General features: G+C 39.8%; 1 protein-coding gene across 2 annotated transcripts in view; it reads left to right on the top strand.

The window, feature by feature from the left end:
- Positions 1–14,871, top strand: part of NTNG1 (netrin G1) — a gene marked incomplete at both ends in the record, with an annotated part of 326,635 nt that extends 311,764 nt beyond the window's left edge. For both annotated transcript variants that reach the window (XM_082833524.1, XM_082833523.1), the window contains one exon: positions 14,639–14,871. In XM_082833524.1, coding sequence (XP_082689650.1) covers positions 14,639–14,871 — 233 coding nt within the window. The remainder of the gene's footprint in view (positions 1–14,638) is intronic.
- Positions 14,872–15,619: the final 748 nt, after the last annotated feature.

Here is a 15,619-nt window from a genome sequence, read left to right as displayed (position 1 = left end):
GTTTCCTATAAAATGGAAATGGTAATAATAATAGTAAGTACCTATCCTGCCAGGTTAGTGGAAATATTCTCCAAGATGACATGTAAAAGTGTCTAGCCTCTTATTTATAATTTATTTTAATTTTGTGTGTGTATGTGTGGGTGTGTTTAAAATAGTGAATAGATTAGCCAGGAGTAGCAAGTTCATACTGGGGAGTGAAAGCAGACAGTGGGGAGATTCTGATCTCCCCACATTGTGGAGGATTCTGACTTCAGAATTATCCATTTAGCAAGCATTGAAGGCTGTGAGTGAGAACTCAATCTGGCTATACCACTTCTGTGCAATAGAAGTGCTATAAATAAATAAATCCCTTTGATTTAGGGGATAGAGAGTAAACCCCATGGGAAAGTATTCTAGAAGAAGAAATGAAGCAATGGATACGGAATATGTGAATTTTTTCTATAAAATTCACTTGTTCATTCACTCAAAAATACTCATACTCATTGGATATTGGATACTAGGCACTCTTCAGGGCTTGCACATACAACTGGGAACAACACAGTCAAAATCCTTATCTTCGCAGAGCTTATGTTCTATAATAACTCTTTATTAATATAAAGATTATATATACTCAAAGATAAGAATTAGAGATGTCGAAGAAAGTGAAGTGTGTTAGAACAAGATATTTTCAAAGCACATCATATGATTTCTCTTTAACCAGCCACCCAAATATTATTCATCCCTGCTTCATCTAACCTTGCTATGCCTTAGTCTGCTTCAAACAGAAGCACTAACATCTTTTTACTGTTTTAAGTAATGTTCACAGCCTCCCAGTTGTATCCAAACTAATTTATAATGTTTTGTTTTGTTTTGTTTTCTGCCACTCTATCTGAAAGCTCCCACACATTGCTTGCTAGCCTCTTGACGTCCATCTAACTAGCTCTCCTCTGTCCTGAGATACAACAGCCTTGCTCTTCTTAGGAAAAGCCTTAAAACACCCTTCTACATACTTGCAGTGACTTCATTCCCTCCTTTTTATGTCATCTACTGTATAGATTTATTCTCATCTCTATACCATTTTCTTAATCAATTATGAAAGGATTCCTTTGAATGTTGAGAAAGGACTCTGAGTACCTCTTTCTAATGCCTCATGTTTGAAGTTTAGTTTCAGTAAAAGTTATGTTGCATAGAATTACTTAGTGTTACTCCTGAGCTAGTCTAGCATCCCTGTCTTTTTTAAACACTTTCTTTAATAAGGACTTTTGTCTGTTTTCCTCTTCATTAAAGAAAACTAAATAAATTGCCGTTGTTTTTTCATGTAAGGGGCTATAGTATTTGAAAGATGATATTTTTTCAAATCAAAGAGTATTTAAGCACCAAAGAAGCTGAAATTATTAATGAGGAAAATGAACTGAAAGACACAAGAGCATCCACTTTGTGAAGTTACATTATCTAATGAGACATAAATACATGAAGCTATAAACACTATTTCTGTGGCTCTTCCATTCTGTCTTTTTATTTTAGGACTTTGAGCAGTGCCTGGCACTTAAAAAAGCTCTTCATAATAATCATTGAGTTGAATGATCTCTCATGCTCACAACAGCCCTGTAAAATGGCCTCTGTTACAGATAAAGAAACAGAGGCACAGAAATTCAGATTGGAGAGCCACGAGTGGTGATGTCAGTGTTCGAACCCAGACTTCTGGATACCACCACAGTAAATAATTAAGTACTAAACTTTGCAGTTCAAATTTTGACTGTCTCAGGAATTTAACAATGGGGAAAGACAATGTGAGTGGCAATGGTGCGTTGTGACTTTATTGAAAAGGTGTGCTTATGACTTGTCTGTAATTGTAACCCCTTTGTCTTTTCCTAACCTCACTAATGTATTTTAGATTACTTAAATGTCTGGTCCCCAGTGCAGTGACAAATGCATTTTTGAAAATTAGCAGTCATTTTATTTGGATCCTGGCATCCCTAAATGACTCATCATCATTTTGCACATTCTCTTCATTCCATAATGTTGTTTTCCTCACCTTGAATTTATTGACACCAATTCATTTTGCCTTGACGTTGGCATTAACTGGGAAATGGCTTTGTTTCGTCCTGACATTATAAAATCACCTCCCAAGACTTAGTTTGACATTGTCAGGAGGTGGTTATGGTGACAGCAAGGCCACAGAAGACAAGAGTGAGTTACAGTGATTCCCAGGGAAAAAAAATCATTAAGAAATTTACTGCTGTGTGATTTCAGTAGCTATTTTTCATACTTAAATATCCCTGCTGTTTAAAAATCCTAAGGGGGCTTAGACCGTATTTAGAACACTCCTGCCAAGCATATATAGGAAAAATTAAGTCTCTAAGGAGACATTTGGCTATAACTCGACAAACAGGAACCCCAAATTATATTTTAGCTTTACAAAGTGCTCAAAGGCATTGAAATTCTGTCTCCAAAAAAAAAAAAAAAAAGAAAAAAACCCGCGCATGTGAATTAATGACACAATTATCTCCTTTCAGCCACAGACACTTGAATATCTTAATGCCGAATATCAAAGGCCTGTAGTATGGCTCTTCCTCCTCCTCAGAATGTGAACGGTTTTACAGATCTGTCTTCAGCATTGAATGGGGCTGTATGGATTTTCTTTTACAATTCTTAAAGAACACCAAGTCCTTTTTCTTGCATTCTTCTAAGTGCCATGATGATCTCTCACCTCCACCCCAGTGCCACATAGGACAGCTCCATCTGCACTTTCCTTTAGCCTGTTTTCCAAATTTAACTAGTCACGTTCCAATTAAAAGAAACATGTCACTAAGTTCCTTCAGGGCCATGTTTCTTTACCTTCATATTACCCACAATGCCAAGATTGTGAGAGGTAAGACGTTGTGACTAATGAAACATGAAGGGAATGCTTCTGATCTTTTAACTCATCTGCCTACCCTTGCTTCTTCCCCTCCCTCCATCCCTTCCCAAAACATATATTGTATCATTAAAGGAAAAAACCCCAAACTAATCACCATTCTCTTCTAGTTAATATTCTTCATTATGGAATCACTTATGAGAAGCCCTGACAAATCATGACATACAAGCTGAGCTGCAATGTCAAAGCTGACCAGCGATTTTTCGGTGTGTCCCTAGGTAGCTTCCTCCCATTCCCCGCCAAATATCTATCCCTTCCCTTAACTCCAGAGCATGAGTTAACCCCAGCTTAACTCTGCCTCTCATGCTCAGCAGAAACCTTACCTCCCACTCCACGGAAACTGAAAGGAGGCCACCAAGGAAAAGTTCCTTCTACTTCCTGCTCTCCAACCTATGCGCTGTATAACCACTTGTATTGATAGCAGTCTACTAATAATAGATTTGTATCCACCACTCAGAAGGAGGCAGAGAACAAAGGATGAATTTTATTTACTTGCTTAATAAATATTTATCAGGCATCTATTTGTGCCAGGGACAGGACTGAATATTTATGATACAGCCACAATGAACAGGTCACAGATATAGTGCAGACATGTACAAGTGTAGCAGGTATGAGTCTCCCACAAACTCAAGTAGTATGAAATATGCTTTCTTTAGGTTAAATCTGACTATGAGCCCCTCTACTGGAAAGGTGGTGGGAAATTCAATTACAGTCCTCACTATGGCTTGATCTTCAAATGTAAAAATGTCCCCTCATTTTGCATCAGTCTGCACTAGTTCACAATGAGATGGCCCTTGGGCTACAGATCACTTTAGCTCAGGAGACCCTACTGGTTCCCTTCACACCTGAGGCTGTACAGTGTTCTGCAAGGCAATGAATCCTAGTGTCTTTGTCTCTCTTATGAGTATAGGATTGTGTATGATTATAGGATTGTGTATGAGTGTAGAATTGTGTATTAGTGTAGGATTGTGTATGAGTGTAGGATTGTGTATGAGTGTAGAATTGTGTATGAGTATAGGATTGTGTATGAGTATAGGATTGTGTATGAGTGTAGGATTGTGTATGAGTGTAGAATTGTGTATGAGTATAGGATTGTGTATGAGTATAGGATTGTGTATGAGTATAAGATTGTGTATGATTATAGGATTATGCCTTTCCTGAGATAGTTTTTGTAGACATTTAAGATAATTGGTAGTTTGACTAGAAATACATATTAATAACAAGTACTGAAATGTGGCAAAATGTGGTCACATGATTCATTTATTGAAATTACCTTTATCATCTCAGTAAAAGATACTTTTATTTTCTCAAGTAAAATTCTTTTTATTAACACTTTTAATATTTTCAAAGGACTATACATTTATTCCAGACAATTTGGAAAGAGTAAAATGTATAAAGATGAAAATTAAAGTTACTGAAATCATTTGCACGCCTACCAGCCAGAGATGAACACTGGTCACATTTCGTTAGACTCTGTCCCAGTACTTTCTCTAAAGTTTATTTTACAAAAGGTACGTGGAGAGGTATATGTCTGTACTTTTGGGGATCACACTAGATAAATATTTGTACTGCTTTCTCTTCTGACATAATGACATGTACTTTGAAATGGTGGTTTATACCCTGATGTATGTTGCCATCGTGTGTGACTATGCCTCCCAATGAATGCCATCTTTCGCCATGGGCAAAAGAGTAGAGGTTGCACCTTTTTATTAAACTAGACAAGTGCATTTTCTGATACCAGATTGGAAACGCTGTGATTTCTCAGCACCGTTTTTATGAGCACCTTGCCTGCATCTGTGTCTGAAGGTGTTGACCTAAATAGGATTTCAATACATCATTAAAGATTGCTTTAGGAAAGGTGCCCAGCCTTTGGCTTGTGGGATTCTCAACGAATTAATTATTTCTCAACATCAGCAAAGGTTTTTTTTTCAGTTTGCAACAGCTAAAAACTCGGGGGGTGTTTGGGCAGTGCCTCTAGCTCCTGCATTCGAGTCACCTGTTATTGCATTCACGCTAGCTGGGTTACTGCATACTGCAGGCATAGGCTCCTTCAAATGAATATGTCTTTCTTATGATGTTTTGAGTTGAATTTCCTTTGATTGGACAAGAGCAAGTGTCACTCCCATAATCAGTGCTTTGTTATTAGATGAATAAGAATAGAATGGCTGCTCTCTAATGTCAGAACCTGCTGTACTAGATTACCCAGACATGTCTGACCACCTGCTGACAGCTCCACATTGTTCCCTTCAGCCCCTTTAGTTCTGCTCCTTGGCCTCATTACACTGAAACAAAGTAGGCTGGATGCTGTCACACGGGGATCATGCCACCGGCATCACTGTCCCATGATGGATACAGGCACAGACAGGAGTATAGGTTGAGAGCAGGAAAGCAAGGATGTTTTCACTTAATGGCTCCCAGGTTTCAGTCTAGATAGATACTGTATCCCCTGCTTTACCATCGCAGAAGCTAAAGGTTGGCCAAGGGGCAGTACCCCCCTGGTATTCTGAAAACACACCTTATGTACTCTGATTCGTACAGGAGAATGCTCATTAAATGCAAGTATACAAGTCATCTTTGAGAAAACAGGGACTGCTGGTCCAATCTGACCTTGCAAGTACACAGCAGTTGAATTCAAATATTCAGTAACTGCATGTTTGACCCCATGCTGTCTCAAGATTCATATCTACAGAGGACATATACAGATGATGTCTTTGAGTGAGGAAATTTACTTCCTTTTCACTTCAAGTACCTTGCATTAGATACGTAGTGATTAATTCATTATTCTGGCAGATGTAAAACTAAGCACCCTGCTCTTCCACTCTGAGCTTCTAGCATTAGGAGAGATTGGGAAGGTATCGAACATTAACAAAGTGTACTTAGGTTGTGTTTTATATTTTTTAAAGCACCACCACATAATTCTTCTTGAAGCTCCCAACAACTGTGAGGTCGGTGAATAGGACAAGTGTTATTATCCTTGCTTTAGAAGTGAGGCAAGAGAGGCAAAAGAGGTTAAACGATTTCCCCAAGTTCACCCAGCCCATTAACCACAGAGACCAGACTTGAATCACAAGTTCTTCACCTAATTCTCTTCATACCACCTCATGCTTTTAATGAGGAGAAAAACGATCTCTGTTCAGTGGGGCACCAGCAGGCAAAACCGATCAAGCCAACAGCCACCTACGTCATCACCAGGACTATAATACTGGAGAAGTCCAACTGTTATCATGTATTTGACGAAAAAGAGAAAGAATTCCTCACTCTTTGCCTTTTAAGATGATACGCTTTCCATGAGAAATATTCATGCACATCACAGAGCTCAAGAGAACTTTAGAAACACCTACTTCAAACTCTTTCTCTAACTTTATAGCTGTCACTAGAATGTGAGCTCCACAGAAGCATCTGCATGGCCCGTCTGGCTCACACTGTGGGCCCAGCATCTAGAACAGTACCTGACTGGATGATGGATGGATGGATGGATGGATGAATGGATGGATGTCACTAAGTGGTTTCGGGTTATGTCCAAGGCCTTACAGCCAAGTGATGACTAGAACTCAGGTTTTATGACTCTTAATCAGTGTTTTTTACCACTAAGCCATATCCCCAATCATGGCCAGACATAGGTAAGAAAAGATAGGAAAAATGTACCTAGAATTCCCCAAAAGGCCATTAGACAACAGTCTATAAAGTTTCTTCTCTATACTAGGAGCTAACCTGTAGGTTCAGTTTTACCTCTCACATCTCACAACTTAGTAAAACAGCCGCCAAGGCTGAATAAATGGGTCATAATCACAGCTCTTCATCTCCCTGCCACAGACTCTCAAATGCCTAAATCAGAACTGAATGTTGCACACATGCCTTTGTTATTAGCCTGTTTCGTGGAGGTTATTTGCTCTTTGACGTTTCTCTGAAAAGGACGGGAACATTTGGAACATCTTTCCCTCAGCAATCCTAGGCTTGTTTCAGGTGGTGAAGGTAGAGGTCACTTTATTAATACAGCCATCAAGGAAGGCTGTCATGGTAACACGTTGCCTCGATTCCTTGAAGTGCAGGAGACAAAGCCAAAAAGAGAAACTTTCAAGTCTATAAATACAGACCCAGCATTGCTCAAGCCTAGCAGCTCACTGACAGGGCAAACCTAAATGTATAGCTTTGAACAAGACCCAAAGAGAAGAAAGAAACCTTCCCTGTGGTAATGTAATGGGTTATCATGACTATAACAGGAATAAGTGACCCTTCAGGTCATAAAAGAAAAGAAGAATAGAACAAGTAGCTATACTAAGTCCTGGCTTGTGCCCTCTTTGCACATTTTGGTTCCCTCTCTAAGTCTGCTTTTCCATACCTTCCAGAAAGGACTAATAGAGGGAAAATGAATCAAGGTCTTATAATTCACATTTTGACAATAGTTTGCAGTTTAGGAAGAGGCAAAAATGAATGGCAATCAAGAAACTTACAAAAAAAAGTTGAAGGAGCAAATGATTTAGCCACATCCCTGTGACTCTCATTATCCAACCTAGAAGAAAAATAAAAAGAAGTGAAAGAAGGAGGCAGAAATGCTGCTTGTCCCTATTCTTTCACTGTGAAAATTCCTAGTGTTTTTATAAACTTGTAGCAACTGTGGGAGTTTATTTGTCTACTATGGTGGCTTGCTTACTGAAGCTATGATCAGAGCTTGCTGACTTCAGCCTTTGCATCAGGGTTCCACACTTCATCTTTTTGCAACATAACTCTGTTTGGGTCTAACATTAATACTATAACCTTATCTATCAAGGACCACAGATTATCTTGGTTTGAAAGCATTCCTAATATTGAAACATCATGGGATTATAGGATATATGGTGTGATATTGGACACACCATAATGAATTTATTTCTATCAATAGTAAAATGATCCTTTAGAATATAGTCAAACTATTACCAAAGTAGTATTAGCTTTTTCGGTATCTAAGGATTATATTTTATTATAATAAAAAGAATTGTGTCTAGCAAATAACAATTTGTATCCAATACTAGATCAAGTTTTGTGTAAGAGATTTAAAAATGAACCTTCACTATTTATTGAGATAGCACATTGTTAATTTGTCAAAAGCAACGTAGAAAGAATCGGGACATGCTTAATGTAAATACTTAACAAAATAAGGTCAGTGTTTTCAGTTTGAGGCAAATCCACACTGAAGGGCACCAAATAAAGAAGTGATAACTGCAAAGTGCTTATTGGGTAGAAATCCCTAGTTGGATTTTTAATCTGCAATGCTATGCAAGATGAAATGGAGATATGCCAGGATTTTGTAAATGGGTGTTTATCCTCATGCCAGTTCTATCAACTGGTGGTAAATGCCTGAAACTGTTACCAAGTCCAAGCTCATACTGCTTGCTACACAACAGGCCAATAAATCGAGAGAGGAGCTGTTGGGGCAAGGAATAGCAACTTTATTCAGAAAGCTAGCAAACTGAAAAGATGGTGGACTCATGCCCCAAAGAACCATCCTGCCTGTGTTAGAATTCCGGCTTCTTTTATTCTAAAAGGGGAGGGAGTAAAGTCAAATATTTCCTGGTTCTGGTCGGCCTCTGGAACGGATGTGTTAGTTTCTTCCTCCCTGCGGTCATTCACAGGTGGGCCTGATGTTTCCTGCGAGCTAAACAAAGGTATTTTAGCTTAACGCTCATTACCTGGGAGGCAGGGTTCCCAGAGATGGTCCATTATGTATAACTTCAGCTTATAGGCGACATCCCTTTAGTGATTAGCTTGTAATAGAATACAAAATGTTCTTATTACAAAACCTTGTGTTGAAAGGAATTCTGAAGTTTAGTGCAAGAGAATGCCATGATTAAGTAGCTATGTTTTCTACATAGAGGAAGAGGAAATCAAAGCATATGCAACATATTTGCCTTTCCCAAGCTAGACCTTGATATTTTTGGTATTTTATGTATGAGCTGATTTGTATTTGGAGCTCTGCCAGAATGTGTTGGAACTCTAGAAGATGTGAAATTTAGTGCTATCAACAAAGCCCTCCGCCCAGTGTGGTATGAAAACAGATCAGTTGGTCAATACAAATGAAAGTCTACTGAGGAGCTACAGAGGAGTTACTTATGTTGTCTTGGGGAGCGTAGAATGCATTTCACACTGTGCAGCACATTCACTGCATTTCTCCTGACTGTTCTCTTCTATGTGAAGAGCAGTAATCTGTAAATTGGGAGACCTGGATGCTAGATCTAGAGCTACCCTTGTTTTCGGTTTCCTCGTCTAGAGCTTGTCTAGATAGTTTTTGAAGTTTCCTCAAGCTTTGATTTTACTACTTCTATCAGAGCAAGGTAGGATTAATTACATGACAAGGGTGATTTTGGTTCCTCTTTAATTGTGAGTAATACTAAGTGGTCTGTCTTAGACCATTTAGATCCCAGTCTTCTGATTTAACTCCCCCAGGAAGATAATCTGCTCTTATATTTCAGCTTTGAGTACTACGTTCATCTTAATTCCTATGATTCTACACCTGAAAACTCACTCTCTCTGATCTAAAGTCACCAAGGCCTCTTCATTCTCCTTTCCCCAATATACATAAAGACAACTGCCTATCTTCTTTGCTGTGTCTGATACCCTGATCCAGACCTTCAACCTTTTATCACCAACATTAATTGAGGAGTAATTCTTTGTTTGGCAGGGGAGGAGGCTGCCCTGTTTATTGCAGGATATTTAGTAGCATCTCTACCCACTAGATGCCAGTAGCATGCCCTCCCCCGAGGTGTGACAACCAAACACATCTCCAGACATTGTCAAATGTCCCCTGGAAGACAAAATTCATCCACTGTTGAAAACTACTACTTTAGACTGACAACCAAAGACCTCTATTAAATGTTAATTCCTCAAATTCCTCCAATCCTTTCTCTATTCTAAAATCCCTTCTGCCAGATTCTATCAAGAGCATGCAATGCTTATTTTGCATATTTCCTTTATCCAGCTCAAAGTGCCCTTCCTCTCATACTCTTCCCGTCTATTTATTCCTAGATACAGCCAACCACAGCAGGAAGACTTCTATGATTAATTTTATAACTTCATTTCATCACTGCATTTTGTTGAGATCTTTTTTTCTCAGCATCATTCCTGGTCTTTCTTTCTCTGCCTATGGCTTAAGTGCTGATATTCTTCAGGGTTCTGGCTGCAGTCTTCATTGTGACTTAGTCTATATTCTAGCAGGATGAGGTCTTCTATTCCTTTCTCTTCACTTTTTGTAACAATGACCACCATCACCCCTGCTCCAAATCTGTATCTCCAAGATGAACTACCTCCTGAACTGTTAACTAGTTTTTCCAGCTAATAACAAGACCCCTGCAGAAGAGCCTACAGATCCTTCCAAGTCAATAGGTCCAAAAAAAAGTTTATTTTCTTTTCTGACCAAACATTTCCTCCAATCTTCTTTGCTTAATAAATTGCATTATGATGCATCCAAATGCCAAAAACAGGAACCTCAGACTCTCTCTTACCTATTTCAAATAACCTGTCTCCAAATCTGTTCCTTCTTCCTTCTCCCCATTGCTCTAACCCAGACCAAGCCTATTCTATTGAAGTATCTGGTCACCTTGCCTCCAGCCTGTCCTTTCTCAGGTCTAGCCTAGCCTCACCTTTTCTCCCCCTTTAAATCACCACCCTGCCCATAGGTCTTTGACAGCTTCCCACTGCCTATTATCTAAACTCTGTAGAATGTTACATAGAACCTTCAGATCCAGGCCATGCCATTCCTTCCTCATTCATCATTCACCAACATTTTCCATGTGTCTCCCAGGCTCCAGTGAGAAAACTGAACCCACACTATGTGTTTCAACGGAGAGAGAGAATTTACTAAAGGGAACGGTTAAACAGGTGCTTTAGAATTTAAACATGAGAAGAGGACACTGAAATAACACAGAGATAGTAACTGTGTAAGTAGGGAGCAGTTATCTCTCTTGGGCTGAGGAATTACAGGAAAGAGGATGGGGTTATTAGAAACCAACAGTTTGCATATGGACACCAAGGGGGGAAAGCAGTGGGGGGGTGGTGCCGCGGGGGGGGGGTCGTGGGATGAATTGGGAGATTGGGATTGACATATATACACTAATATGTACAAAATAGATAACTAATAAGAACCTGCTATATAATAAATAAATAAAATTTAAAAAGAAAAACAAAACAACAACCACAAAAGACCTCATGGATAATCCTCTCACTTCTATCTATAAATGATTTATCAATAAATAACCACTGATTAATGATTAAAAAGAGAAAGAAACTAACAGTTTGGAGGAGAGACCCCACAGATGTGGGACCTGTACCTCTTAGGAGGGGTAATGCCTGGATACTGCTATTACCTCTGAAATGCTAGGCAGGGGCCCCTTGGAGCTGGGGCTCAAACCTCTAGAGAAGGAATGCTGCCAGGTTGGTGTAGAAACCTCTAAGGGTGAGATTGAAACTGGTTCTGAAAAGGCTGAGCCCCAGAACCAACTGCTGCTTTTGGGATGTAAGGCCATTGGTGGGGCAATACTCTTAGGAAGAGCCATGAATCAGGAAAAGGGAAATCTCTGCTTCCTTCCTCCTACCTTCTCTGTTCCCTCTAGTGCGCCCTGTTAGCAGAAACCAGGAGACAGCTTGCAGGGTTTCAGCCTCAACAACAGAAGGAAAGGTGGATTTAGAGTTGAGAGACAAGTGGTTAATAACCAGCACAATGTATTTTCACGTCTTCTTGCCTTTACTGATACAGTTTCCCCACCCATAATGTTCTTTCTACCAATATCTGCCTGATGCATGTCATTGTTCAAATACAATCTCCTTTCTATAGTCTTCTCTAGTCTTCCCCCAAATAATTATTTATACCAGCATCTGAGTTCCCCTAACAGTTGGCAAATACTTCCTTTATAGTATTTTTTTAATATTGTATCATAATTACTTCTGTGTTTGTTCATTTGTTTGTTTTCTGCAAAACTGTGAGCTCCTTTAGGGCAGGCAGAGTTACAACCATACAGTCTAGCAGGGCACCTGGCACACAGCAGGTGTTGATTGAGCTGGATGGAAATGATAAAAGCATTTTAATGAAATTAATATTAGATTATTTCTTGTATATATTTTATCTTCCCAACCAGATGTGAACCTTATAAGAGCAGAGATCATGCTTTCTATTTCTTTTATTTTTTTCATGGTGGTCAGTACAAGGTTTCATATGCTGAAGAAGAGCTCAGTGATATTTGTTAACCACCTAGTTTATTCATTAAGCACCGCAAATTTGATTCAAAATGACATGAAGGTGGAGCATAAGTTTATGAATAGCAGGTAAGATTTGTAGTTAGGTTTAGATGTACTTCTAGCACCTGATTCCAACAGAGAGATCGGTGCATATGGTAAAGATCTGTATTTGTTGAATAGCACAATCAAGAGACCAAATGTAGTGTGTCTTAAAGTGAACTCTAAAGTAATTAAATATATTCCAGGTTTCATTTTTTCTGCTTATCTCTTACAGAAAACATATTACCCCAACTGATGTGATTATTAATCCTGGGTTACATCTGGTCCTTGAATATTTATTAAATTTCTCACAGTCATCAACATCAAATAGTAGATTATTTAAATGTAGGAAAGGTATTGAATTTTAACTTAATCACAAGCTTCTTGAAAAAAAGAAACCTCTGTTCAACAATTGATTTACATTCAGGTCCAAGAAGAAGAAAAATAGCTTTTTTTTTTTTCTTAAGGGGAGTGATATTTAATTAACTATCGATTCCTTCTCAATTATTCAAGGCAAGCAATTATCGGTATTGATGGAAACAATACTTCCCTATGTGTAGTGCCCAAATGAAAGGAAATATCCCATTCAGCTATCTGCTGCCTGGAACAAGAAATGCTGAGAATCTTTAACTTTAAATGGAAACAGTTATTTGGATCTGTTTATTCCATGTTGCCCCAATTAAACAGATATTTCCTAAAGTGTAAGCAAAACAAAATCCTGAAAACCTATGTATGCTTTCCAAATGAACAACCACCAAAAAAAGAGGCTTTTTGTCAGTTTTGACCATGAATTTAACCACTCTACCCTCGTACACTTTGCCTCAAAGCTACAGATCTTGACATTTTAAACCATGACTCATAAAATACTATAATTTGGGTCTAATATTCATGGTTTCTAAGCCACCCAATGAGAAGTAGCTTACATAATCATTAGAACCCCTGGAACACTACCTTGTATATCAATATTTTGAGCCTGAAGGATTTATAGGCCTTAATAGTCACTTGTAACATTTACAGATAGCAAATGTGGGTACATTTGTTAATTATACCAATCCATTATGCAACTATATTAGAGGTCGCCAAGGAATCGTTGTGGAAGGTGGGAAAATAGGGCCCTGTTTAGGGCACTTTGTTATTAACCCTGTGAGCATCCACCACCATCTTTTTTCAGCTCATTTGCACACAGAGCATTAGCACGTTTGCATTTAAGAAGCTTCTTTTGAAGGTGACATACTATTGAACATAATTAATGGACAAGGCAATATTCTCTATTGAATTATTACTTGGGAGATGAGGGTTTTTTAAATACTTTACACTTGATAGTAATAGTAAGTGTGTGTGTGTGTGTGTGTGTTTAATTCATGTGGTATCCCTGGGGAAATTTGACTATGACATTTTTAAAAAATGAAGAATGTTATAATTTATAAGAAGCTACTTTTTCTGCTCTGTGCCCTGCCCCCCCCCCACCCCTTCCAGAGTGGTTCTATATATTAAGTGCTTAAGCAGCGTATGTTGCTGGCAACTGTTCTTGGCTTTTTTGCTCTTTGGTGTTGTTTTAATTTCTCTGTGTTCTATTTATCATTCTGCTAAATCAGTGAAACCTTGATTATCTAAAATAATAGGAGACATTGAATTAATGAGGATAACTAGTTTTTTGAATGAATAAGAAATTATTAGAGATGCAAGTTACATGACGGGGACTGTGAATGAATTTTAGTATCTGAAATTGCTTGCTTGATTTATTCCAACTGATTCTGTAAATTGATGGACACGGTGAAATTTTGATAATCAGGGTTTCACCATTGCATTTATTATTATTCCTGGAAATCAAGGTAACCTTGGACTCTACTTGCTATATTTACAAGGCAATAAATATCCTAATAGGCTGTTAGGGGCAGATGGGACTGCTCTTCCTCACATTCCTCCCATGAAAAGCTTTCTCTCTTCGGATCTGCCTGCTGCCTCACCGGGAGCATGCTGCCTGCCCCCTGCCCCGTGCTTGTCCGTGGGTTCCTCCTGCCTTCCTGCATGCAGCCCTGGAATCACCTGCAGGGAGAATGGCCCACCCCTTAGAGGTTCTCGGTCATTTTAGCAATACTGCTTTGCATTTTAATTCCATTCATCTGGCCTCAAAGTTCTGCATTCTTGTATCAGGCACTATCCTTGAAACACCCTGAAGGTCACAACAGGTCCCAGTTCCATGAAGAGAAGATACTGCCAAACCAGGAGTATCACATTGCTTTGTGTTTGATAGCCTGAAATGGACAATGATAATATCCAAGATTGCAGCAAAAATCTATATGAAAAGAATTAATATGATCAAAACAAAGGCAGCAGACTACATTTGTTTGGAAATTGGAGTCACATGCTTAGTTTGCGGAGGGGAGGGGGGAGCACAAGATCGATAAGAGAGTTTTTTAAAGCTGAAAACATGATGTAGCAGATGAACTTAAATTGATTCTGCTTCTCCTCCCCGCGCCCCCCTCCCTCGTTCTGCAGCGAATGTCTGCGACAACGAGCTCCTGCACTGCCAAAACGGAGGGACGTGCCACAACAACGTGCGCTGCCTGTGCCCCGCCGCGTACACGGGCATCCTGTGCGAGAAGCTGCGGTGTGAGGAATCGGGCAGCTGCGGCTCCGACTCGGGCCAGGGCGCGCCCTCGCGCGGCTCCCCCGCGCTGCTGCTGCCGCTGGCCGCTCTGCTGGGGACAGCCGGCCCCCTGGCGATCTAGGCGGCGCATCCAGCCACCAGATGGGTCCGGCCGTGGGGAAGCAAACACAGCCCCAGCATTTGCTACTAACATAGGAAACCCACCCTCAGATCCCCCCACTCAAACACAGTGTACAAACTAAGAAGGCCCAACTGAACTAAGCCATATATAACAGCCGTGGACAGCACACCGGAGTCAAGACTGGTAATTTCTGACTCCAGAGGCGTTGGCAGCTGTTGATAGTATCCCTGCAAATCACATTGCCCGCTGCAGAGCTTATCGCCGATTGGAAAGCCTGTGACAGCCCCCCGAAAGGAACGACAGAAAAACAACAACAAATCAACCAACCTAAAAACATTGGCTACTCGCACGTGGTGTGCCCCACGCACCACCCGGCCCCGTGTGTGAACCAACCAAACTGAAGCATCCTTTGCTGGCAGTGCATTGTGGGTCTAAGGAAGTGTGTTACAAGCTGCCATATTGGCCTGCTTCAGTCCCTGAACCCCTTCCAACCTGTGCTTTGGTGAACGTTGCTCTGTACCCTCGTTGGTTGAAAGATTTCTTTGTCTGGTGTTAGTAATGCACATGTGTAACAGCCCCCCTTCAAAAGCTCAAGCCAGTCGTACCCCGTATATCTTAGCAGCACTGGGTCCACCCAGTGCTAGCACACATCCACTGTCCAAGAGTGGCTGTAGGAAAAAAGAGAAAGTGTATCCTTTTGTATTCAAATGAAGTTATTTTTCTTGAAATACTGTAATATGTAGATTTT

The sequence above is a fragment of the Leucopleurus acutus genome (assembly GCF_964270905.1).
Source record: "Leucopleurus acutus genome assembly, chromosome: 2".
NCBI lineage: Eukaryota > Metazoa > Chordata > Mammalia > Artiodactyla > Delphinidae > Leucopleurus > Leucopleurus acutus.
Note: the sequence above shows the minus strand (reverse complement) of the source record. Positions and strands in the feature narration are given on the sequence as shown.